Source organism: Elgaria multicarinata, chromosome 2, assembly GCF_023053635.1.
Source record: "Elgaria multicarinata webbii isolate HBS135686 ecotype San Diego chromosome 2, rElgMul1.1.pri, whole genome shotgun sequence".
NCBI lineage: Eukaryota > Metazoa > Chordata > Lepidosauria > Squamata > Anguidae > Elgaria > Elgaria multicarinata.
The window spans coordinates 8047501-8075000 of NC_086172.1; the positions used below are offsets into that span (position 1 = coordinate 8047501).

The 27500-nt window shown below is 39.4% G+C and overlaps 1 protein-coding gene across 4 annotated transcripts in view; it reads left to right on the forward strand.

Moving 5' to 3' along the window:
- Window positions 1-27500, forward strand: part of EHBP1 (EH domain binding protein 1) — a 313384-nt gene that overhangs the window by 230009 nt on the left and 55875 nt on the right. For 2 of the 4 annotated variants that reach the window (XM_063115970.1, XM_063115969.1), the window contains 4 exons: window positions 10036-10183; window positions 16860-16973; window positions 24726-24853; window positions 27421-27500. The exon at window positions 27421-27500 is cut by the window's right edge and continues 59 nt beyond it. In XM_063115970.1, coding sequence (XP_062972040.1) covers window positions 10036-10183; window positions 16860-16973; window positions 24726-24853; window positions 27421-27500 — 470 coding nt within the window. The remainder of the gene's footprint in view (window positions 1-10035; window positions 10184-16859; window positions 16974-24725; window positions 24854-27420) is intronic. The other 2 variants (XM_063115971.1, XM_063115972.1) reach the window with 2 other exon arrangements.

The window sequence follows — 27500 nt, forward strand, 5'->3', positions numbered from 1 at the left end:
TTTGACTTTCCTCTCTGTTTTGCAACAAGAGAGGCTGATTTCCCTGACACCACCCCCTTTTCTTTGTTGGAAAAGGCAAAGATCAGGCCATCCCAAGAGAAATGAGCAGGTGTGACCATTTATAAGCATGTCTGTTTATATTATAAACCAACATAAGAAAAGTTTGAAATGGTTTGAAAAGAGGTGCTAAACAGTTTTAATGTTTCATCCCAAATCCAATTTATGCAAACAAGAGCTGATCAAGCTTGCAGTAAAAATCTAGCCTGCCCAAACCTTTAAAGATCTTGTAATTTTTTTTCTTAATTTTTTCTTCTTTGTTCTGTAGCATGTGAATAGGTACCTTTTTGGTAATCCTTGCCTCTGGACAAGCACAGAATTCTTTCTCCTTCTAAATGGCTAATAACAAAGCCGTTCTTCCTGTCTAACGATGAAAGGGTGGCAGTCAAGTTTTTTTCCCCTTAGCTGCTGGATTATGTAATTGGGGCATGTCATGGACAATTTTGAGAGTTAGTGCTCTGTCAAATGCTTTCCACATTATACAGAAGTATATTTTCATTTTACGTTAATGCTCTATTCCTGATGAATGAATATTATGCTTTCCCTTCTGTAACCTGATGAATGGGAAAGAATGTATGTATGTATAAAACAAATATAATAAATAGTCTGAGTTTCTGTACAACTTGATATAATGGAAAGAAAAAAGTATCAAATCAGTTCAAACTTTCGGGGGCGGGCGGGAATTGTCACGAAGGGAAAAGCTAGATTGTTTGCATTCTGCAAACCAAGAACATCTTTTTTGTTTGTTTGTTATGCTTTAAAACATATATGTTCTTGTCTTAAATGTTTTATTTTCTTGAATGGTTTTATAGATTGATTAATCATCTCTCCCAACTGCACTGACCACTTCTCACATTCTAATTCACCTTTCCAAATCCATAGCATCTTTTTTGGCCAAAGTAATGTCAGACACTGACATCTGCGGCAAGTACAAAAAGGACCCCCTAATGGCAGCCATTTTTATTTGCTTCTTAAGATCCAAAGGCTGCTGAAAGAACAATTGGATAAAGTTGAGGATTGGAAGGGCTTGATTTTCTTGTTCCTGTGAAATGAAACTTTAGTTCTTTTTCTTCTACTTTTCTTTAAAAGCAGAAGTCTGTTAGGGGGGCTGTAGCTGTGTCAAAGCCGTTGGGATGCCACTGCTGATCACTTTAATTACTAGGACTAAGGAGGATAAAATTAAAAGTAGCACCATTGAAGCAGTGGAAGAAAGCTTCCCGAGATGTCGGTGAACTGTGAAATATAAAAATTGCATACAAATACTTTTTAAAAAAAGAGTGGAAACAAGGAATTACATTATTTATTCTTGAACAGTTTGTCCTTAAATACTGGAAGTTTTACTAGCTAGGCAGAAGTTGAGACCAATGCAAAGTGTGGGGAAAAGAAGAATAGCATAAACTTCTATGTGTCATTTTTGTGAAATATTGCAAGATGTGAAGTATTTACCTGTGAACTATTTTCTTTTTTGAATAAATGTGTCAATTCAAAATTCATGTAGGAACAGCATAAATCTAAAGGGGTGGGAGATAGCCTAATGCTTGCTATGGTACATTATCCTTTTTTCATATAACAATATTTTTGTTTACACATTATAATGAGGCTTTCCTAAGTAGGTGGAAATAAAAGAGTCTTTTGTGTGATGGGTTGGTTTGATTGTTTGTTTGTTTGTTTGTCTGCCTCTATAGAAACAAGTTTTGTTTCTGTTGTGTGATATAAATTTTCCCATAATTTCCTCTTTCTGGAGGTGGAATTAGTCATGACAAAGGACACACTAAGCTATAATGTTTAGCTCAAAATGCTTAACCACCATGGCTTAGCATATTGTTTGAAAAGGTCAATGTTAAATATAATGCAACCTGTGAGGGGACGTCATTACACTGTATATTCCTCCTCATTGACCTGGTTCACACAACATGACAGGCTTAATTTACTCTTTAGGAGCTGCAGTGCATGCCAGCTTCCATTATGAACATGCAACCCTCAACCTGGGGTTGTCATATCTTGCAAACCCAGCCAGCAAAGGTTATTTGACAGCTAATCAACCCTCACATAACCCCTAAGAGACCTTGGGTTACGCGAGGGTTGTTTAACCCTCAAATAGCCCTGCCAATTAGGTTCGCACACCATGGCCACTCCTTGTCAGGAGTTGAATATTCATAATAGTGTCCGCCACACACTGCTCCTTGAGGATAAATTACACCCCCCATGGGCTGTCATGTCATGCAAACTGGCCTATTGGCTATCAGCTGTGAGAAGAAATACATAGGCAATGTAATCACATCAGGTGTTTATGTTATACTAGACATTCCCAGAAACAGGTGGGGAAGAAAGAGGGAGCAGTGGAAGTGTCATGTCTCTTGCACTATCTGTTTCTGCTCATGGCTCTGTAATGAACAGATCAAATATTGTGAATGCACATCCAGTGCACCGGAGATTTCTGGTTCAGTAACACCACCGACACTTCATTTTATACCCCTACCTCTCCAAAAACTGTTTCACATGTGATAGGAGATTGTATTTCCTCTGTGTGTGTTTGTGTGTGTGTGTACATTAACATGCTATTGAACTTTACTAATAATGGCTGACCGATGTGAAAACGGGCCTTTTCTCTCTTTAAGTTCTAGGAAGAAACTGGTGTGAGGCAGTTGCATAATCCTCACCTGAAATAAACCACATTCATATCTATATTTCCCTAAATATCCAATCTGGCCCCTCAGAGAATGGCATGTTTTTTTAATTAGGTGGCCAGGGAGATATTGTGGTTTGTGTGTGTGTGTGTGTGTGTGTGTGTGTGTGTGTGTGTGTGTGTACATGTTTTTGTTTTTAAAATGATACATTTGAATTTACTATTTTAAACTGGAGCAGGATTCATGAATGCCCAAGATTCATATGAGGTTCACTCCTCTCTCTTGGACTGGTGAGCAGGCCCAATAAATCAGATATCAATTATGATCAACAGTAAGTGGGAAACCACCACAAAAAGGACTCCTTCAAGTATATTTTGCATCACATAGATTTGCCCCTACTACTTTGTCTAAAAATGCCATTTGTTATTTTTACAGGATTTTACAGAATAGCCAAGTGGCTGCAGGTTATTCACTCTTTCTTCAGACTGTGCTAAGAATTTAGAAATATAGGGAATTTTCTGTTAGCTTATCTTAAGGCATCAAATATGGAATAAGACATCAAATGTTCTTGCCCTAGTACTAAAAAGATCTTGTAACACATGAAATCACTTAGCATTCAGAGTAAGTGTATCTTTTTGTTGTTGCAACTGTTTATTCCCAGTTTCAAAATACTGTTTAAATACACAAATCGATAAGTGTCAAAAGATCCAGGCAGGGATATGAACACATTTTCACCTTTATGGGCAAATACAGAGACCTGCTGTAAAACAGGCGGATCCATTGGTTGGCTGACCGTATAAATGGAACTGAATTCTTATTAGTTTGTGATGTATACCAGAGTTTTCTGGTTTAATATAGCGAGTACTTTAACAAATATGTTTTTGATAGGACTGTTACTGTGTGTTCCTTCTGGAGGGCGAAAGCAAACAAATCAAATATGCAGTTCTGCTGGGGAGCTCCAAGGCCTTGGCAAAATTGTCTTTATGGTGTTAGGACATTAGTAGAAAAGTAAATCAAGGCAATCTGATAGGGAAGCAGAATTCTGTCAATCAGGCTCAAGATATTGTGCTGTGTCCATATACTTTGTTTACTGTAGGGTTTTATGAGTTGTAACCTGCCCATGCAAGCTGTTAATGAGGCTAAATCTTGCTGCTTGAGGATTGAATTACAGCACACCTCTGGGCTAATGGTTATAAACAGAAAGTCCCATTAGGGCTGCATTCTGATTCATTCATTTGCATTTTTCCTATTGTACCAAGAACAATGATCAGTAAATAGCTACAAACAAACAATTTACATGGAAATGGGTAAAATGTATCTAATTAGTATTTTGTGCTTGTTTTATTAATGATTGCTTAAGCTAAATACTGCTGTGTTGCAGGACTCTTAACAAGCAATGTATCTTGCCATTCTTTGTAAGAATTTTTTTTTAAAAAAAAAACCACCTTCCTTTTTTGCAGACTTAAACAAATATCTACAGTGTACTCATGGCCATCTGCAGATATCTTAGGATGCATTTAGGCAATCATTTTTGTCAATGACTCACTCATTTTTTCACATTTCGTCACTGGCTAATAACCATTGAACACAAACATGAGTGCCAGTTGTCACTTCCTGTTTTGCTCAGTTGTGACTTCCATCTGTTTCTCTTCCAGTTGACATTCTTCATTTGAAACATCTTCCGTCTTTGGTTGTTCGAAGCGGACAAGGACGCTAGCAAAGTTGAGAAGTACCCATTGAAACATCCAGTCCTTTGTAATAATAACATGGCTCCCCATAGTCACAGACTATGCTGTACAGTAGTGCTGGTTTAAAACCAAAAAGGGACATTATTCTTCTGACGTCCATTCCCCTTGAATCTCACCTTTCTAAGCAAGGCTTGAGTGTATCTTGCCCAGCAGTTCCAATGTACTCTATTTCTTCGATTCTAAGACGCACATTTCCCTCCATATAAACATCTCTAAAAATGGGGTGCGTCTTAGAATCGCGGGTATGTCTTAGGTTTTTTTTTTCTGTTGGCGGTACTGAAATTAGTGTGCGTCTTACAATCGATAGTGTCTTACAATCGAAGAAATACGGTAATTGCCTCACAGAATCCTTAGTAGCTTTCTCGAGTGCAGAACATGCACAGTGATAAAATGACATCAAAGAGGCTTGTGGCCATGATGATATATATGACTGTGCATGTGCACTTGGGCATAATTCTTCACAGTATTAATCTTCCAAGAGTTATAGAAAAGACTGTGTGTCATGTTAGGAATCTCTATGGATAGAGGAGACACCCAGTTTTTCAGGAGAAAGCTCTCTTTTTTTTTAACAAGCAAAGACATGCATGCTGACAGGGAAATTAGATGCAATGATGGATACACAAATCCATTGATACTCTGAAGTAACATGAACTGAAATGAGAAATATTATTCTAATTTAGTGCTGGTGATAGTAGTGCTTGGAAATTATCATCTGGAAGAACTTTTATTCTTAACTCTTGGACTACTTTTATTAATGACTTAGGATTTTATCCAAACTTTGCACAGTGGCATTCAAAGTCTCAATAGAATTCTTTGTTTATGATTAATTGGACATAATGCCAGGTTCCCGTTTGTATTACATTATTTATTCTTAAGGAGACATATAGCCCAATGCGACAAACACTGTCATCTGAGTTATGGTCTCCCTGTATGGGGTTTATATACTGGTGATGGTGTGGTGTGATTTGAGTGCTAAGTTACACCATAACACATGCTCTGTTATGGTGACATGGATGTGTGAGTTATTGACATGAAGGCAGCTATCCCCCCCCTCCACTTTAGGATAGCGGGAGGGGAAATCCTTGTACCAGGTCTGAGGCTGGTCTAAAGTTGTACATGGGAATGGAATGGATGTAGATGGGGGTATGGGCGTGGATTGAAGGTATCTCGAATATGGCAAAAGTGTGCTTCTCCCCTGTGCCATCCACATCCTGCCCGTGATTCTACCCCTTCAACCATTTTGCCCGTGTATCTTTGGTGGTGGAGCAGTTCCAGTGTTCCTTTGATGTATCTGTGGTACTCTGCAGCCACTGGCATGTCTTTCTTTCTTTCTTTCTTTCTTTCTTTCTTTCTTTCTTTCTTATATTTATAACCTGCCTTTCCTCCAAAGAGAGCTTTGGCTATGGGGTGGTATTTTATTTATTTATTACATTTATATACCGCCCCATAGCCGAAGCTCTCTGGGCGGTTTACAGAAATTAAAAACAGTAAACATTAAATGTAATAAATAAATAAACAGCCCAAAGCAGCTTACATGATCCTCCTCCTCTCCATTTTATCCTCACAACAACAACAACGCTGTGAGGTAGGCTGGGCTGATAGTCTGTGAGTCACCTAGAGTCACTCAGTAAGCTTCCATGGCCAAGCAGGGACTAGAACCCAGGTCTCCTGAGTCCCAGTCCAACACTTTAACCACGAGACCACACTGGTTCTCTTGTCATGGCAGCTGCGTGGTGCTATTCTACTGGAGTAGTGGGGCTTCCATCAAACTTCATAACCTTTCAGCCAATGGAACAGTATGTATAGAATTTGGCCCCTGGTAACCTTTATAATTGGCTATATGAGATAGAAAAGTTTGTAGTGCTGGTGCATGTTACAAAGGATGATGGAATGCCTGCAGATGAATTCCCTGCTGGGAACTATCAAGCTGCGAAACCCGCCAGAAGAAATAACAGCATTAGCAACTACAACAGAAAGTGTGTTGCACCACACTGCACCAATCCTTTTTCTTTGAGGTGGACTGAAAATTGAAGGATGTGGCCTATGGGGATTGGCCAGCAGTGGGTGAGGATGCATTCAGGCTTGAATTGATGGGATTCCCTGACACTTCTACTGTAGCTGAATCAGTTGCTAAGTGCCAGTGCAAACAAAATGGCTGCTTGGGCCTCTATGTGTCAAGGAACAAATCTTCACAGTGATTGAGTGTGGAGGGGGAGCACTTGGAGGTCATTTGCGACGCATGACATCATCGCCAACCCACAACTACACCACCGCTTCCCTCTGGAAAAGACACAATTTTGGGAAACCCTTTTAGTGCATTTTTTTCCTTGACTGTGGCTCTGGAGTAGTTCCATGGCCCTGTCCCTGGATTAAATCTTGGGTGTGCCTTTGTGAACTGCCGATGACGTAATTAAGGGGTGGGGCTGCCCCTTCCCCATTCCTTCTTTTTCCCCATGATGGGTTTCTCCCCATTCACAGAATGAAGCTCTGGTTTTCCATTCATCAAAATAGTACCTGGTTCATTCACTCTTACAACAGCTTCCTTTTTTACTTTATCAAAGTGCAATAGTGCTCTTTCACTCAGTTGGGATACCATGATAGGGGATGTACCATTCACAGCTTGCAACTTGTTTTTACTATGCCTAACAATTTTTGTTTTGACATTTCAAAATCATGGATGAGAGGGGAGAGGTGTGGGGTTAACGTAGGAGGCTTCATTCAGCACTTCCAAACTTCCCTGAGCAGGGGGGCTGGTGAGATTTAGTTTTATTCTGCCCACCCAATCCGGAAGTATGTGGATTTCAAGTGCTGTGTGGCCTGTGAAAAGCAGGGTTTCAGCATGGTACACTCCACTGTTCATGCTTCATGTGGCCCTGATGAACCAAAGCTGATTTCTTGAAAATACAGATATTTCCCAAACACACTTCTGATTCCATTTTCTTCTAAATTCTCCCCAAGGCAGCGTAGTGTGGGCAGCATCCTGCCCTATTCTGCTTGATCCCCTGATACAAGGTCTCAGAAGAGTTTCTTCTGAAAATCAAATAAATCATTGACAGTGTTGTCCTGGAACATGGCGTGCTATGAACAAATTTTTGTTCCCAAGGCACTAAAGGACATGCAACTGTCCTTATATTGTCCATGCTGGTGTCAAGCACAGGAGCCATAGCCCTCAATGCTCTTGGCTACATGGAATTGAAGAGTCAACGACTGCTCATATTAAATGTTTCATTGTACTGCAGCTGTAGAGAGCCAGCAAGATCCCTAAATGTCTCATATATAATATCTAGGTATTTAATGAAGCCAGAGCCTATTATTTATTTATTAAAACATTTGTATTTCACCCTAAATCACAAGGATCTCAGGGTAAAATCATACAAACAATATAAAACAATAAATATACACAGCTAAAAACAAATTAAACCATTTATAAGCTAAAACCAGTATAGAATTTAAAAACAGTAAAACCAATTAAAACAATTAAACTATGTACAGGATTGGTGAATTTAGCCAAAAAAGGCTTTGTTAAAAAGCCATGTCTTAACATGTCTTAAATGAAGCCAGCGCTGGTGCCAGTTGGGCCCTGAAGGGAGGGCATTCCACAACCCAGGTGCCACAACAGAGAAAGCCCTCTCCCATGTCCCACTATAATGCATGTCTCGTGTTGGTGGGTCATGGAGGAGGGCTCCTTCAACAGATCTCAAGTTTCAGGCAGGCATATAGAGAGAGGCACTCCCTCAAGTATCGAGGTCCCAGGCCGTTGGACAAGTCTACAGCATAATACCCATGTAAATGTTATAAACTGTGACCCAATTGTTCCAGTTCCTTTCTATGTTTCCCTATCTTTGAGATGATGATGATGATGATGATGATGATTCTTACCCATCTCTCCATTTTGAACTCTCCTTGCTCTTAGCCTTTCAGCCAGAACAGCAGGCTGAAAATGTCAACATATTCCCACTTACGGAGCTTCTCCTTGGTATCGAGTAGGGACACTTTACCATAAGAGTAATGCCCAAGGTCAAATTCTGGGGGACAGTTGGCCCACCAAGGGCAGATGGCACAGCTTTAACCAGGGGGTGATGATTTTGGCTGGCCAAGTGTGTCAGGTCTGCACCAGCAAATGCTGGGAGAGTGGTCAGCATATCAAAGAGGGGATATAGTAAGTGCCCAGACAAGACTGTATTGACCACCTGTTCCACCCAGGGAAATGTCAGTTGCTGTATGATCCATTGTTGGAATGCTATTTCATTTTTGTTAAAAAAAAACTAAAACATTCCTACGTGTGGGAAACTATTATGTCAGGAAGAAAACTGTTTTCTTGATACCTAGATTTTTGTAGTCCCATTCAGGCATTCTCCATATGTAGCTTGGTGGGGAATGCCCCAATCAGCCTTACATTACACACATCTGTATGCTAAAGTGTGTTAAAATTCTTCCTGTCACTTTGCAGGATAATATAGACAACCAAGCTACTCTAGGTTGAATCACCAATGGTTTGGTTATTTAGTTATTTGTGTGAGCGATGTGTATTATTCAGCTGAATGGAAAATATAATTCTACCACCATTAGATCTGCTATATAGTTACACCCACTCACAGTTCTTATATATCTGAAACAATAGAAATATCTATTTTGCTTGAGGAAGAACTTTCAGAAACTGAAATTTGCACATTTCTACATATGCCAACCCTGGCAGCAAATATCTATTAATTGACTGGGTTTACACCACACAGCAATATGAGTGTGGTTTGTTGTTGAACTGTGGGGTATTGTGTTGTCTGAACCCAGCCACATTAAGAAACCATGATTTGTTAATCATGAACAACTCACAAAGAGAACCCATGGTTTGTTGTTGGGCTGTGAACTGTGGATTACTCATGGTTAAAAAAACCATGGTTTGTTAGCGCAGCTGATTTCACACAGCACAACCCATGATTCAGCGACAACCCATGATTGAACAACAACCTACACTCAACCTATGCTTAACCTTGAGTATGGGTTGTCATGGTGTGAACCCAGCCATTGTGTGTTAACATGCTTCCAAAACAAAATAGAAAATGCTTTCACTCCTCCAGAGAGCAAAGATCTTAGTGCCCGCTGTTGTCCTTAATTTAAATTCTCAGTTTCCAAAGAATTATTTAGAAAATACAGTTTTAATTCAGTGAGTATCACTCTTCTGGTAAGCAAACCTACTGGTGTAACTGGAACTCCTGTCTTGTATCCTGGTAGAGCTATCAATCCTCCCATTTGTAATTTGGTTATGTACAACTCCTTTTACAGCTGTATGAACAATTTGAAATCAATAGGGCGTAAACATACTATATGCTAGATTTGGGCCATGAATTCTGGGTACCTGTTAGCCTCAGGTGATATATTTTAAACCAGTTAATATTTTAAAAATCGAATACAGCAATTTGAGAAATTATTAGGAGGGAAAAACTGAGTAAAAAGTGTGTTGTTGACACCCAACAGATATGAAGCTTCCTATTTATAACATGGGCCAAGCACCATGCTGTAAACCATTTACTATCATGATGATCAGATTGAGAATGAAATTGCATTTCTGTCAATTACTGAGTTGGCAACTGTTCAATATATCTTAGCAGCAAGATGAAGAGCGGCGTCGGCAGCTGAGAGAGAGAGCTCGTCAGCTAATAGCAGAAGCTCGATCTGGAGTGAAGATGTCAGAACTTCCTAGCTACAGTGAAATGGCTGCAGAAAAGTTGAAAGAAAGGTCAAAGGCATCTGGAGGTGAGTTAAGGAACCTTGTATCTTATCCCTATGGCAACCCAGAAACCTGAGGAAGACCTTTTTGGAATTTGCTTTTATTCAGACTTCAAAATGATCTTACAGGTAATTGTTGTTCACCAAGAACACCTATCTACAGATATAAACCATGCCTCTTAATTTCACACAGTCAAAAGAATAGAGCTTCTCCTTGCAACTTGAATAAAACTGTTAAGCTATAAGCTAGATATAGCTAGAACTATTGCGTTTCCCCCGCCCACTGCCTCCACCACCCCCAGTTTTGAAGGATACATTGGGAATAAGGGATGTTTCATAAGTGTCTATTTGGGATAGCAGGCATCAAGTATTGCATGTATGGTGGTTTTTAAAGAGAATTGAGCTATCCCTGCTCACCCCATTTAGCTGTTTTGAGACAAGGTATATGGCTATGGGGCGGTATATAAATTAAATAAATAAATAAATAAAAATAAAAGGTTTGCTTCCTCTGTTAAGCCAGCTCAGTCCTGTAGGCATGTGTAAAACTATGTTCTCTTTAGTTAAATGAAGCCAGTTCTATTAAGAGAATAACAAAGTTCCAAATGTAGGCACAGATAAATGCACTCAATGACCCAGTTTACCTTTCACAGTGGCAAATCTTGAGTTAATTAAACCACGATTTGTCACAAACCATGCGAGCTGTATTCAGTTTGAAAAATGACCTACAAACATCCCATTTGTATAATGTTACGTGACATGTGAACCTGGACTCCCTGGGTTATTTATAGGTTAAATGACCCAGAGTTAATATAGAATGTGTTTTATGGTTAACTCTGGGTTGTTTGACCCATAAATAACCCAGAATGCCCCAGTTTACAATACTTATCATACAGGAAACAGCTTGTGCTCTCCATGCATCCCTGGTAAATCCTGATCACTTGCCACCATCAAACCAGCCCATTGACTCCACTCATTTGTCAGTTCCACTTATTTTCCTGTCATTCAGTTCCCACCATAACCCACCATGTGCACACTAGCGGACAGTTTTCTAATAGATGCCTTTTGAAAGGAAAAAACTATCCCTCAATGAGTATTTGTCCCATTGAGTAGATGACTATAGGAAAGTTCCAAGGTACTAGTGGTCATTGGAACTTCAGGCATTCTTTTCTTTCTTAGTGACCAGGTTCAGACAACATGCTGTAGCTCATCATGGGTTATTTAACCTACAGTGAGCAAGGCACCAACTTGCATATATTGCCCCCACTCGGGGGGGATGTTGTCAAGTCATAAGAATCAAACAGGTGTGGGTTCTGTGGGAATTAACAACCCTCGCATAACCCTAAAACAGACTATAATGCACGCACGCTGGCATCCGTATATGCCCACACATGTCACAGACTCAGCGTGGGTTAAATAACCCACAGTGGGCTGTCATGTCATGCAAACAGCTCCAATGAGTACTTATGCTCAGTAGAGTATTAGGTTCATTTCCATATAAAAATAACTTGCCCTATTAGACCACCGTTTCTATTTTCTCATAAGTGCTCATAAGTATTGGACAACCATGGTTAGTGTTCCTTTTAAACAGCATTCTTTATGACAGAGGCGAATAAAGAGATAGCACTATCTGTTGTCAGCTGAAATTTTAGTGCTGCTGATCTAATTGTAATTCATTTTAATTGAAGTTATGCAGAGATTATCTTAATATCTCTAATAGGGATGGTAGAGGAAACTATCCGGGGGTGGTAGTGGAGTTCACTGAGCTTTCATCAGCTCAGCCCCCCAAACTTAGGCTCATTTTCCTATGACTTGGCCTTGGTCTGCATTGAGACAGGCCAGTTTCTGGATTATTATTTTTAATTGTGTAAATTACAGTTTTTGCAAATTGCAGCTGCAATTTGTGTAATTTGCACAGATTGTGGCCATACATCGCTCAAATTTTGACAGTAATTGTGTAATTTGCACAAATTGCAGCTCAAATTTGCATAAACTGCAATTTGTGCATATTAAAAAAAACCAAAAAGTTCCCGGATTTCAGAAGAAACCCATAGATTGGCTTAGGGGTGCCGTGGAAATCTGGACCCAAAAGGACCAGATTCCCCAGTGATGGACATCTAAATTCTAGGAGTTTCAGATGGTTGCTGCACAAATTCCAGCCGAGTATATTACCTATAGTTTTTATGACCAATACAAACATATACACAAAATAACATACACACATCTACACTCCCTTTATATATTGTATAAATTGGATTTTTATTCTTTCATTAGCTATTGTGCATCTATGTAGGTCATTTTATAATAGATGTTCCAAAAACATATCAGTTATACACTAATATAATTAGTGAATTACTTTGTTTCTTTAGTGATCTTGATTTATTATTAAGTATGTTCTCTTTCTTTTTGTTGCCTTCCTTTTGTTAACTTTATTTTGAAATAAAATGAAATTTCATGATAAGTACAAATAACCTTCAAATAAGCCGTAAGTTAGTTGAGGGTTGTCTAACCCTCAAACAACCCTTGCCACCTGAATTCACACAACACAACGTACTATGGGAAGCTGGGCTCCTGTAGGCACCATGCAGAAATGACATGTATGGAACTTGGCACAACAGAACACTCCCTACATTAAGCAACGGTGGGCTGCTGTGACATGTGAACAGACTCATAGAGGTGGGGGCATTTCAAGCTAACCTTAATTTGACCACAAAAGACTATGTATGTTTGTTGCATAATATCCAACCTTTTCTCCATGGAGCTTAGGGCAATCTACACGGTTGTCCTCCCACTCCTCCCGTCTATACTCTGACGACAAGTCCAAGGTCATGGTTGATTGGGGAGTTGAACCTGGATTCTAGTCTGGCATTCTAACCATTACACCACACTATCCTATTTCTTCAATTCTAAGAAGGATTTTTCCCCCACATAAACATCTTTAAAAATGGGGTGTGTCTTAGAATCACGGGTGTGTCTTAAGTTTTTTTTTCTGATGGTGGTACTGAAATTAGTGTGCGCCTTACAATCGATGGCGTCTTACAATCGAAGAAATACGGTAGTTCAAATGTTCTCAGGGTGGTCATTTGAAGATTTTAGGGTCAAATCATTGACTTTTAATAACATTGACCATGGCAGCCTTCTTGAATAGGTTGTCTGGGTTGGGGATTGTGACAATTGTTTTAAATGTTAGCTGTTTTTATGTTTTTTTATGGTTTAAAATTTTGTATATTGATTTTTAATGTTCAGTCTTTCAATCTTTGTAAACCACCCAGAGAGCTTCAGCTATGGGGCGGTATATAAATGTAATAAATAAATAAATAACGATTTATTTTTGAGTGATTCCACTCCTATTTGGAAGGCCAATTCGGGAAGATGGTGCTAGGAGACTACTGCTCAGCCCTGAGGGTCCCATAGGGTTCTATTTTGTTTCTCATGCTCTTTAAGATCCATATGAAATCACTGAGTGATGTGATCTAGAGATTTAGAGTGAGGTGCCATCTCGCCCAGCTTTGCATTCATTCTCCTTTTCATCCATTTCAGGTAGTGAAGATGCTGAATCAGTATATCAGTATATGGGACCAATAATAGTCTGGATGAGGATCAATATTAATATAACTAACTCATCAAGATGGTCTGAAGAGGAAGGCAATGATTGAAAAGTCCCATGCTTATTTTAAAAGCATTAATTAATTAGTTTTAAAGGTATTAATTGCCCCCAAAAAATGCAATTCAATTTTTTTTTCAAAAGCTATCCCTCTTTCAAAAATAAAAAATAGTGGGTTGGGTGTAATGTACATGATGATCACTTGACTTGACCAAAATCATTGTGGTTTAAGTATAGCCTGATTAGTTAGCAAGCTCTTAGAACAACTTTAATTACATACAGTGTTACATTGCCAGTCAGCTTATTTAAGCATTATAATAACCAATTCCATAATATTTATCTTGGATAATTTAATTTTGTTTGTTCTGTTTTGACTATATGGTAATGTTGTTTACTGATAAATAAAGCATAACATAATTTGAGGAAATAGTGCTTTAAACATTTCGGCGAAATGACAATGTGGCATCAGTAGGGAATTAGAATAGATGGTCTTTGAGTTCTTTTCAGGTATAACATTCCATAATTATTTTGATAAATTTCTTTTATTTAAATACGAAAAGGTAAATGCAGTAGCTTATCCTATTTGGTTCCATGCGGCCCTTCATAAGTTATTCAAAGTATCTGTATTAAATGATTTGGTGAAGATGTACACTTGATGTAATGGATCGGATACAACAGTAGATGTCCCCTACCAGAACAGAAATCATGGGCAGAATGGACTCCCCCTCCCCCCATGCATCCTAAATCTTTTCTGGAGAGTTAGGGGACACAGATTAGAGGGCCACACAGGGGGCTGCAGGGAGGAGGAGAGCAAAGTAAGCCCCGTTGCACAACTAGAAATCAATTTGTGTGATGTTACATTTAACCAAATATTAGCAGTTTCTATGGAATTTGATAATCCAGATTTAGAGGCTGAATAGGTCAAACAATAGTTCTACTGTGTCACGCTAGAGTAATTTGCCATAGCTTTTGGAATTTTTATCTCAGTTAATATATTCATTTTACTGTTGTCTGTGCTGATTCCATCCTTCATCTTTCCCCTGCTATTTCCTTTTCAACATTTGTTTTTCACAGAATTTGATAGTAAATAGATAGCAGGTTATATTTGGCCATTTTATGCCACCGTCTAAATTGCTGAGGAATAGTGAATATTGTTCTGTTGTTTCTACCCCTGAACTTGTCCTTACTTTCATTGAACTTGTAAGTAGTCTGAAAAATAATCTTTCATTGGCATAAGCACAAAATGGTGGGTAGCTTTTCTCTCTCTCTCTCTTATTGTCTGTATTGTGTGTATTTTAATGAGGCTCACTCTTCACTTCCCTTTTTTAAATAAGTAAAAGGCAAACCTGTTTGGAAATTTTGGAAAGGGCAAGAACAATCTTTAACTTACCTCAATATATCATACATTTTTTATTTATGAGCCATTTGAAACATTGAAACATCTAGGTATTGACCTAGAACATGTGTTTGCAAATATGTGCAACATCAGATTCATTTGCCAGGGAGGAGTGATTAGTTTCAGCTTCCTGTTAAATATACACTCAGCAGCAATCCTGGGTTTTGCTCTGCATAATACACATAATACTTCACAATTATTTTCCTTCTGCTGATGGAAATGTTTCGTTACTGCAGTAGGAGAGGCAATTTCCAGCAATTTCTTCTCTTCTCTGTGGCCTCTGCACACACTCCCAAAATATGCTCTGGGGTGGCACAGGGAAATACATGGAGGAGGGAAATCACTGAAAATTGCCCCCCCCATTCTGTTGACAGAAGCCTTTCAGCAGAGTAGGGTAACTAGTTGGATTCAGCCCTTTGTCTTGATTATTTAATTGATGGAAAGGAAAACTTCATAACAGTCTTTAAACATATTAAGGCAACATTTTTACTATTGACTTCCCTGGCTACTAAGCCATTTGGCAAAGTTTGACTGTAGCCATTTTCTACCAAGTGTTGACAGAATGGACAAACTGACCCTTCTTATTTTATCCTTCTTTTTAAAGTGTTGGGAACTAAAGTGGCCTCTTCTCTAAGACCTCTGTGAGCCATCCCTCCATCTGGACTTGGATTGGCTGCTGCAGTCAATTCACTATCCTACCTGGATCTTCTCTTTGTACTCCTTCTAGTCACCTTTGTTTCGTTTTGGAGGGATGTATGCCTGATAATTGTTTAATTGTTGTGAAACACCCAGAGAGCTTCAGCTATTGGGCAGTATAAAAATGTAATAAATAAATAAATAAATGCATTGGCCTGGTTCAAACATAACTAGAAGCCACCATGAATGAATTTCCCTATGGGGTTCTTGTTGTGGCAGCCACCACCATTTTGAATATTTAGGCCAAGGTATGGGGGTACCGTAGCTTCTTGTTATGTGTGAACCCAGCGAGGGTGGGTTGTTGGGGTGGTTGACAAGATACCCAGAATCCATGGGGTGTTTTAGGGTATTCAAATTTGTGGCAGCTGCCACAACAAAAAACCCATTGGGTAATTCACCCATGGTGGCTTCCCATTATGTGTTGAGAGCCTTTCTCCTTGACTATTGTTTTAAGATTTCCTCTCCTCTCCTCTCCAGTGCTTCCCTTAGGTTTTCTTTTTGGATCTGACTGGGAGCCAACTTTTTCCCTACTGGAACTCTCATTGTTTGATTCAAATTGATATACTCAGGATTCACACTCATTCAAGAAATGGAAGCCACGGTTGTGGTGAACTTGTCATACTGTGAATTGTGAGAACAGGGTTTTTTTGCTCCAACATGCTTACTTTCAGATAATCTGTTCAGTTTCATTTGGGTCATAACCAAGTATGTATAAGTCCAGTTGGTGCTTGAATATCATGTCCACTCATTGCAATGGCCAATTGACTGAATACCAAATTTGAATTTGACACAACCACTCGCAGCTTAGCAAGTTCCAAAATAGAATGCATGTAATTGATATTTTCATTAGTTAAAGAGTATAATTTTTCTATAAACCAATTACTACATTACAATGACTTTTTTTTTCTGTGCCATAAATGGATGTACTTAGCTAAGATACTAATGTTGTCATTGATGTGATGCATGTAGAAGACAAAAGGCACTAACCTTACTGTGGCGTGTTCCTACAGATGAGGATCGAAATGTTCATATTGAGATAGTTACTAATGAGGAGATTCCTGAATGCACTGTTACTGGTGGTGAAGATCAACATACTAACCTAGAAAGTGACCTTGATTCTGATGGTAATTCAGCTAATGACTATTTTGTATCTTTTGCATGAATAACACTAGTTTCCTCATCAGTGCCTCTTGCAATATGCTAACCTAGTATTACATCTGGTTGGAACCTTTTTAACCCTTGGATTCATTCGTTTCCCATGAATATCTTCTCTGAATTATTAGTATTATTCCAAATAACAATAAAATGACTGAGAGTTATCGATTTACAATATATTACTAATAACTCTAAAATGGGGTGTGAAGGTAAACCAGATAATGTGTTGATGTACGGTATATTTGTTTTGTGTTGTAGATGCATTTACTTTCTACACTGAATGTACATTTAGTAGAGATTTTGCAAACAATGCACGTATTATTTATTGTTACTGGTAATATTGTTACAGACAATGTGTGTTATGATTCTGGGTCTTATGCACACTTACTTGGGAATAGAATCCATTTAATGCAGTGAGCCTTACTTCCAGGTTAATATATATAAAATCAATCTAATTCCATATTATAAAACTTTTGAAGCAGGAGTCAACGTGAGCCTCTTTGTTGGTTAGAGAAAGCTGAATTTCGTCATCTCACATAGACAAGTGTAATATGTGAACTGATCAATCGGGGATACTGTCAACTGTAATTCCTGTAATATTTGCAGCATTTTATTCCAGGCGGTTATATCCGTGCTAATAACAGCAGTGGTGACATAATGGTGGTGGTGGTGGTGATGATGATAACAACAGAACCTAAGATTTGTAGGTATGTTGTTGTTGTTTTGCTAAGTGGTCTTTTCAAAAGCCTCTTAGGAAGTTCTATTTGGTACAAAGTCCTATATGACCTAAGCCAAAGACTTTTGGGAATGCCCATTCAGGAAAATGTTAACGTGTTTTAGCTTCTGATAATTCTAGCAGGGGGCTTGTTTAGGTTTATGTTAATCTCATCTGTCTGCTGTAGAAGATAGATTTCATTCAGTTTACCATTCAGTCCTCCTTATAGGTGATTGAGACCCTGGCCCACTACTGTTTGTTTGTTTATTTATTTATTTATTTATTACATTTCTATATCGCCCAATAGCTGAAGCTCTCTGGGCAGTTCACAAAAATTAAAACCATAATAAAACAACCAACATGTTAAAAGCACAATTACAAAATACAGTATAAAAAGCACAACCAGGATAAAACCGCGCAACAAAATTGATATAAGATTAAAATACAGAATTAGAACAGTAAAATTTAAATTTAAGTTAAAATTAAGTGTTAAAATACTGAGAGAATAAAAAGGTCTTCAGCTGGTGACGAAAGCAGTACAGTGTAGGCGCCAGGCGGACCTCTCTGGGGAGCTCATTCCACAACCGGGATGCCACAGCGGAGAAAGCCCTCCTTCTAGTAGCCACCTGCCTCACTTCCTTTGTATGTTAAGTAACAGCTGGTTGCAGTGATAGGGAAGGCTTTCTGTGATAAATTTGAAAAGTGATCATGATTTAACAGAGCCATGAAGATGACAAAAACTATTAAGAGTCTTGTGGTGCAGACTATCAAATTTGCTTTTGCTGCAACAAACTAACATGGCTACCCATCTGGAACTCTAGATGACAATTTGTTTTCAACCCCTTAGACCTGAGGGGTTGCTCCATTTGGGTGAGGCACATTTCCATAATCATGAACCAACAAATGGCAATTTCTACATCTGAGCCATACATTATGATATCAGCATCTGAATATAGGGACACTCTTTACTTTTCCTGGGCCTTTTTGAAAGCCATTCTTGCTACATGTTAAAAAGAAAGCATCATTGTTTCATCATTCACTGTAATTTGGTTGGAAATCAGGTTCATCTATATTCAGAACTTAATGGTGGAAACAATTCCTTGAAGGAAAAGCCTTTTAGCAATTGACACATGCAGTTTATCAAAGAGAGAAGGTGGTAACACTGGAAGTCAGCAATCTTTCTTGGATACCTGTAATATTGTTGTGAACCAAATCTTGGATATTTTATTCTTCTGCATTTTTAAAAATCTTATTTTATTTATTTTAAATTATTTCTAGGCTGCCTTTAAGGGCAGAATCCTTCAAAGGCAGTGCACAAATAAAAACCTTACAAACAGATACTATAAAATAAATAAATAAATATTCAATAAAAGTTCCATAACAATAACGATTAACATTTTTTAAAAAAAGAAATCAATAAAAAGCAGTTATAACCAAGACACTACGGAAAGGACAGCAAGAAAGTCTTCAGAGCTTTCCTGAAGACCTGCAAAGAAAGGTCCTGATGAATTCCCAATGGGAGCTGATGCCAGAGGTGCAGGTCCACCACTGAGAAGGCTCTCTCTCTTGTACTCACCAGCCTAACCACCCTTGGTGGGGGGTGGAGTGAGAAGGCCCTCTGCTGATGACCTTAAAGGGCAGGCAGATTGATATGGAAGTAACCAATAAAGAGATGGCTGCACTTCACAAGCAGTTTTAATTGCATGCCTACAGCTCCCTGATTATTATATGGCAGAGGTGAGATTTGAACTGGGAACTTCCAGATTTGTAGCTCAGCTGCTATGCTACATGAACTCTCTTGGATCTGACTTGTTGTGAACTTAACCGTGATATTTGGCTTAACATATAGACCATTTGGGAAGCAACCATGCAATCTTATACATGTCTACTTAGAAATAATTCCTATTGAGTTCAGTGAAGCTTCCTGCAGGTAAGTGGGTGCAGAATTGTAGCCTAAAGCAGTTGTGGGCGATCTTTGGAGGGAGCAGTGTAGGTACAGCATCACCAAGCATGTCAATATTGCAGTCATTATCAGTGGAGGCTGGTGGCTCCAATTTTGGTGGAGCTGTGATTCCATCCTGGGTTTTAGTCGGAACCAGCCAGAACTCTAAAGGAACTACCTGTGGGACTGGCAGCCAGTGCAGCTGGAAAAGTTCTGGCGTAATGTGAATTCATTGGCCACTCCCTGTTAACAATATTGCTGTCCTGTTTTGGACCAGCTGTGAAAAGGCTATCAAGGTGGCATACTACAATTTAAAACAAGAAAATTAAAAACATTACAATTTAATATTTTTAGGGATAAATTGAAAAGATGTGCCTTTACACCTTTTCTAAAGGTCAAGAGAATGGGTGCTAATTGTAGTTCTTGGGAGCACATTCCATAGTTTGGGAGCAAACAGGAGAAAGCCCTTCACATGTGCCTGACAAATAACCGTCTGCAAGTAATGGTGCCACCAAAAGGCCTTCTCCTGCAAATCTTAATACCAAGGCAGCTTCATAGCGAGACAGGCAGTTCCTTCGATGACAAGGTCCTAAACCGTTTAGGGTTTTAAAGGTTGAAACCAGTGCCTGGAAAGCAATTGGCAACCCATGCAGATCTTTCATGACAGGTGTAATATAGACCCAATACCAAGCACCAGTTAGCAGCCTACTGTTGCATTTTGCACCAATTAAAGCTTCCTGGCACTCTTTAGGGGTAGCCCCAAGGAGATTGCATTTCAGTAGTCTAAGGCCATAGCTAGACCTAAGGTTTATCCCAGGATCATCCCGGGTTCGTCCCTGCCTGAACGCTGGATGCCCTGTGTGGCACTTAGATGGCCTTGTAGGCCCCTTCCAACTCTGCTATTCTATGATTCTATGAACAGGTTTGACCCCAGGACAATCCTGGGATAAACCTTAGGTCTAGCTACGGCCCCAATGTGCTGTAACAAAGTCATTGATAACTGTTGCCAAATCGGACCAATTCAGTAAGGGAAACAGGTATAATTGTGCAAATATACCCTCTGCCAAGATCACCACCTAAAGCTCCAGGAACAGCACTTCCAAGCTACAGTCCTGATCCTTCTGGGGAAGTAAAACCCCTTTCAGGACCAGTTGAATCCCAGTCTGCCAAGACAGGCTTTCTGTTAACAATCAGCACCTCCATTTTGTCTGCATTTAACATCAGCTTGTTCACTCATATCCAGCCCATTATTAAATCCAGGAAATGTTCAAGGGTTGACTGCTTCCCTTGGTGTTAAGTGATGAAGACTAAGGCCATAGCTAGACCTAAGGTTTATCCCTGGGTCATCCAGGGGTCAAACCTGTTCATCTAGGTGACACACAGGGGATCCAGTGCTCAGGCAGAGGCGAACCCTGGATGATCGCAGGATAAACCTTAGGTCTAGCTGTGGCCTAATAGAGTTGGGTGTCATCAGCATATTGGTGTTATCTTATTCCTAAACTCCTGATGATCTCTCCCAGCAGTTTCATTTAAATGTTAAATAACATGGGGGACAAGATAGAACTCTTAGGATACCAATGGCCGTGGAGTTGAACAGTAATCCTCTAGACCACCTTTTGGACAAGGCCCAACAGAAAGGACCAGAGTTACTGTAAAACAGAACCCCTAAAGCTCAGCCCCACTAGGTGGTCCAGAAGGATAACATGGTTGGGCATACCATGTCAAGAGCTTCCAAGGTGGCCAGGAAAACTAATAGGGTTGTACTCACCCCATTCACTTCCTTCTGTAGATCATCCACCAAAGCAAACAAAACAGTCTCAGTCCCATATCGCAGCTGAAAGCCCAACTGAAATGTTCCACATAATCACTTTCATCCAGGTGTAGCCAGAGTTGCAACTCCATCACTTTCTCAATCACCTTAGCCAAGAATGGTACATTGGAGAATGGCCTATAGTTAGACATATCTCCTGGGTAAAGGGAACTTTTCTTTAATAAAGGTCTTATTGTTCCCCATTTTAAGAAAGAGAGAACAACCCCTCCCATAGACATTAATCACTTCACTTAACCAAGGCATCAGTCCCACCTTGGCCAGTTTTATCATCCAAGAAGGAGTACACAGGTGGTGGCCCTTCCTGTTCCAGATACCTTGTCCACATCCTTGAGATTCTGAAAAAGATCCAAAACAACTGGTCAAATGCTAGTTGAAGTTATTTCATTCCAACCTACTCCAGTAATGAAGTCCAAGTCTAGGTGAGCCACTTTATGTATAAAGAGTAAAGCAAAATGTTCACAGCAAGCCACCGATTGCTCTGGATCCTCCTCTCCAAGACCCAGGCAAAAGAGGCATCGTAAAGTACCGAAAAGCATTGCTGGTCTATTCTGTGCAATGGCAGCAGAACTGTGAGCTTACTTCATTACCCTCACTGCTGTAATACAGGTTTTTAAATAGACTTTCACCCGAGTTTGATCAGATTCTTTCCAGGTTCTTCTCCAGTGGTACTCTGTCTGATGCCCTTCCTGTTTCATGGCTCTCAGCTCCCTGTTAAACCAGGCAGCTAACCTAGCTCTATTATAAGAGAGAAGACACTTAGGAGTGATAGTGTCAATGGTTTGGCCCATTTCCATATTCTTCAGATTAGCCAGGGCTTTGACCATACCACCAATACATTAGGCAGGAAAATGCATTCAGGATACCATTTAGATCCTTCAGGCACCTAGGACAGACCATTCTCACTCAGCCTTCCACCCATGCAAAGCAGCTTCCACCCATATTAGCAGTTGCCGCAAAACTAACCAGATAGTTATTTGTCCATAGCAACGGAATCACGGGTAACGCCTCCATCTTCAGAGCACCAACTCCACCAAAACAGAATACCAGATTGAGAGTGTGGCCTGCTGCATGTATAAGGCCAGATACTAGTTGAGATAGGTCCATGTTTGCCATGGTGAACATGAAATATTGAGCCACTCCTGACTGAGCAACCTCAGCATTGATAAAGAAATCTGAAAGACCCCTCTGAACTCCCTTGCAAACCCCAATTCCAATATGAAGGAAGGAGGGACTCTTGTATAACGCATGGAGGTGCTTGGAAGTTTATAAATGTATGTGGCTGGGGGATGATGGTTAGAGAGTTTCTGCCATCGGTTTGTACGAGGTAAGAGCTGTCTCCTATGCGCATAGATCTAATAAAGGAGTCTCTGTGCCTGGATCGGTTGTGGAGTGGTTCCTTCCCTACCAGGTTGGGGAATTTCCCTAACAGCATGAACGTTAAAATCCGCCAGAACAAGAAGCCTAGGAAGATCCACTGCCAGCCCTGAGATCACCCTGGCTAACTTGAGAGGGACACACCTACAGAATCCCTACACTTTCCTGGCCACCCAACCTCAGCAGCATGCACTCAGAATTAGCGGACTGCTGGATGTAGCATGTGCTAAGCAAGATAGAATTCCTATGGACTGCTGTCGCTCCAACTCCCTTCCCCCTGCCCCAGCCCTAGCCTGCTGTACCATGGTATAACTGGCAGACAGCTGGGGGTTGAGGCATACTCCCTGCTCTTTCCTCAGCCAGATGTCTGTAATACATGCTAGGTCAGGATCAGTGCTGTTTTCCCAACAACTGACCAAGCGTTAAAAGAGCAGGACCTTTAAGTAAGGAGGCCTACATTCATGGACACTATGGCATCTTTCAGTAAATAACATGAAAGGAAAGCAGATCAAACACGGGCCTACCCTCCTTTCTCTGTGACGGCCAGATTGGAATCTCCCACTATATTGCAGTTTGTTTTTGTTTATTTTGGGTTGTTGTTGTTTTTAGGTGTGTTTATGATTGTAAACCACCTAGAAGCATTGGGTAGTTATTATTTATCAAATAAATAAACAAATAAATATAAATATCTTCCCCTGAATTGCACTTGAATATTTGCTTCCAAACCATTACAATTTCTCCACTCTCTAAGAGACATCTCATAAAGCCCACTATAATAACATTAAAACACCTTCTAAAAATATAAGTTTTAAGTGACCCAAGCAGTATTAAAAGTGGCCCACAGAAACACACACACAGATAAAGCAATATACACACTCATAGAATGAAGGCGTACAAATGAAATTAACCTAATAGGTTTGTTCATAGATTCTAATCAGAGCAATTTGTCTATTTATGAAGGGCATAATCCTAAGCAAAGTTACTTGGGAGTGTTCTATTGAATTTATTTATTTATTATTGCATTTATTGTTGCATCCTTTTTTCCTCCAAGGAACCCGAGGCGGCGTACATAATCCTCCTCCTCTCCATTTTATCCTCACAACAGCAACCCTGCGAGGGCTGAGCTAAGAGTCTGTGACTGACGCAGTCACCCAGTGGGCTTCCATGGCTGAGTGGGGACTAGAACCCAGATCTCCCGACTCCTAGTCCAACACTTTAGCCACTACACCACACTGGCTCTCACTCAATTCAGTGGCTCCTTTTCAAATAAAAAAAATGTTTAGGATTAGGATGCAAGTGTGTCTTTATATACAAAGTTGGATATTGCATGAACACATTGTGTGCTGCACATTTTCTTGGTAGAAAAGCAGGGTACACATCAAATAAATAGATAAATAAACTTAACATCCAGCCATGTTTATGCAAGTCATGCATTACTACAGTCCTAAAAGTATATATTTGTAAAGCGTTCCATGAAATCATCTTTACAAATAATGCACTTACTACCAATGGTGTGTTAGGGACCATGTAAATAGTATAGTTGAAGGAACTGAGTAGGGAGAGTATGCAGAGGAGAGGCACCAGTAGTCAGCTCTTTAAAAATATATAGCAGATTGTTGAGGGGGGTGGATTCCCCAAAGAACTTGACAAATAATTATTGCCCTAGTTTAAATAGTTTAATTTAGTTGAATACCTTATGTTCTGTATTGTTCCATGACCGTTGTAATTTAAAGATTACAAGTAGAGCAATGCAAATGTAATCTCTTAAAACTGATACATTCTTATAGTGACTCAGCATCTAAATGCATCTCTCTCTCTCTCTCTCAATTCCTCTCTGTGTCGTGTATTTGCATATTTAGCTGAACAGAACAGCAAGTTGATGGATTTGAAGCTGAAGAAGCTCCTAGAAGCTCAGCCACAGGTGGCAAATTCACTTTCCAGTGCTGCTCAGAAGGCAGTTATTGATAGCACAGAGCAAGAGTTTAAGGTAAGTTTTGACTAAAGCTTTTGTCTTAGTTCTTGAGCCTTTTGGATTCTGATTTCTACATCATGGTGAAGGGAAGAAGACTTCCCTGTCAAATGTTCTGTCTGTGTAACTTATATAAGGAGATATGCAGTTACATTTGCCTGTAATATTAACAAATGAGACTTCTCTTATCGTTTATGCCTGGCTGTAGTTTCTCCACTGTGCTATAAACTATTTTGACATCCTTTATTTTAACAAGTTTCCAAAATCACAGGATTATTAAGGTACAGGAAGTAAATCACATTATCCTACCCCACTGAAGCCAGCTCTCTCATTTACATAAATGTGGGCATGGCCTTCTTTCAAGCCTTTTTGAACAATTGCTGTGTTGGTTTTGCTTTATTGAAATCAAACTATTGCATAAATCCAAACATGTTTCTTAGTGATTTTGAGGTGGGGATTATAGGAGTTACATTTGTACCTCATATCTGCTTGGCAGTGGAGAAATTCTGTCATATTGTGGGGTGGTGTTCAAGGCAGATGGTATTCTTGTTTTCCCATGCTTTGTCTACATGCACATAGATGTCGCTATATATATATATATATATGTTCATGCCATCCTATCAGCTTATTGTTTTCATTCAGCCATTACTATTAAGTGAAAAGATTTTGATGACTAGCGGGGTAGTTCCACTTATGTATAACTTTTCACCCACCTGCAGACTGGGTATATACGCTGCTGACTGAAAGGATTTCCTTCTCCAGATATAGAGATGCTTTGAAGTCCCAAAACAATGACTTTCATTGCTTTTTCCCTTACACTGTCGGTTCCGATAAATTGGTGATGAAAGTGTGTGGCAGCAGCAGAAGACTTTCAGTCTCTATCTTTGAACAAAGGGAAGCTTGGATCAAGTCTGATTTTTTGCGTTCAATTTAGCTTTCTGCAGTGGATTTAATGCAAAATGAAGCTGGCCTTGGAATAATACAATGGATTGAAAAGGCTAACTGAATTAGTGGGCTTAGAGGAATACATTTGTAAAGTGGCAGAAGTCCCTAGTCATAAAAAGGCTTCTTAAAATGGGATTTACTGGCTAATCACACTGATATTTTAACATGTTGCCAGGCCTAAAAAATTAGTCATGTTTGTTTATTTTGGTAAAGACCTGCATTTCAACTGTCAAATGGTGATTGTATGAACAGCTAGAAGGGATCCTTTTCTCAGAAAAGCAAAATCGTAGCAACTTGAGGGTTGAAAAAACAATTCTAGTATGAGTGATGCTTTAAAGAAATAAAAGTTGACTCAATAAATGGCACACCAACTCCCTTTATTAGGTCAATTTGATTCAGTTAAGGTGACAAAAATGGTACTTACTCTAAATGCACACTTTTGTATTAATTAGGGGTGCTTTTCTTTTTTTAAGTTACTGCAACAAAATGGGTAGCTAGGTCTAAACGCTTTCTTTAATGTTGTAAGAAAATAATATGTGGTGTCCATCTGTTCTCGTACAGCTTTCAGCATTGAGTTGGATTTGTGTTTTTAATAAAATGCAGTTTACACGTTTATAAATGAGGCATTCTGTGTTTGTGGAAAAGGATAAACTGTTACCTTCCCTGGAGGATTCTGTATCCCAGGCCTCCTTGAGGCTAGAGAATAGGCCATTGGAGAACTCCCTCATTACCAATTGTCTCAATGCAGAGGAAGGGCAAAGTCTTGGTAGCTTTTGATAACCAGTTTCAGCATTCAGCAGGCTTAGCTATTAGTCATGCATCTTAGCCTTTCCCTATTTACTTTCAAAACACTTAATAAAAATAATAATAGATTAGGAATAAAATGAAATATTTGTTTAGTATACAGCACCTCGGTATCTGCAGTTTCCACACGCTGCAGTGGTTTAGTCTTTTGGGATATTTCATGTTGATAGACCTATTTGAATTTGTTACCAATATTAACATAGGATGCTCTGGGAAACATTAATTGTAGTTTCCTTAGCTGTAAAGGGCTTATAAATCTGGATTCAGACCGTTATAGATTATGAAATCTAGTTCTTTGGGGTAGTATTCGAATCTTACCTTTCATCATTCATCCAGCCTTAGTGATTTATTTCAGCGGGTATAAAATTAGAAACAAGTTCTTCTTGTCATAAAAGTCAGAAGGTCCATTCAGTATGACAGAATTCTTTACTGGGGCAAACTGTGTGAGCAAAATTACTAGGGCCACAGTGCTATCGAAAATGACAGATGATGTTAAGGACTATACATACCGCTGCACAGCCCTAATATATACACTTTGATCAGCTAACCCAAGTTGGAGAACAGTAATCTTCCTTCCTTTGCCCAAAGAAACATTGGATGCAGTTAACTGATCTCAGTGTCTAGTAGCAGAACCCTGGCTGAAGCTGCCAAAGGAGCTTGTTTTGCCAACAACAGTGTTTAAAACGCAACACATTTCTGGTTCCTGGTATCATGTTTATCTGATGCAAGCAGTAGTCAGAGTTGTGCACTTTTCTCATTCTGAAAAACATCTTTCCGATTTGTAACTTCACATTTATAAACAAAAGAATTTGATGTACGGTTTTGTTTTCTGACAGAATGAGACAGAAGAGCCTCGTGCTGAGCGATTACAAAAAGCAACAGAACGTTTTAGAAATCCTGTTGTGTTCAGCAAGGA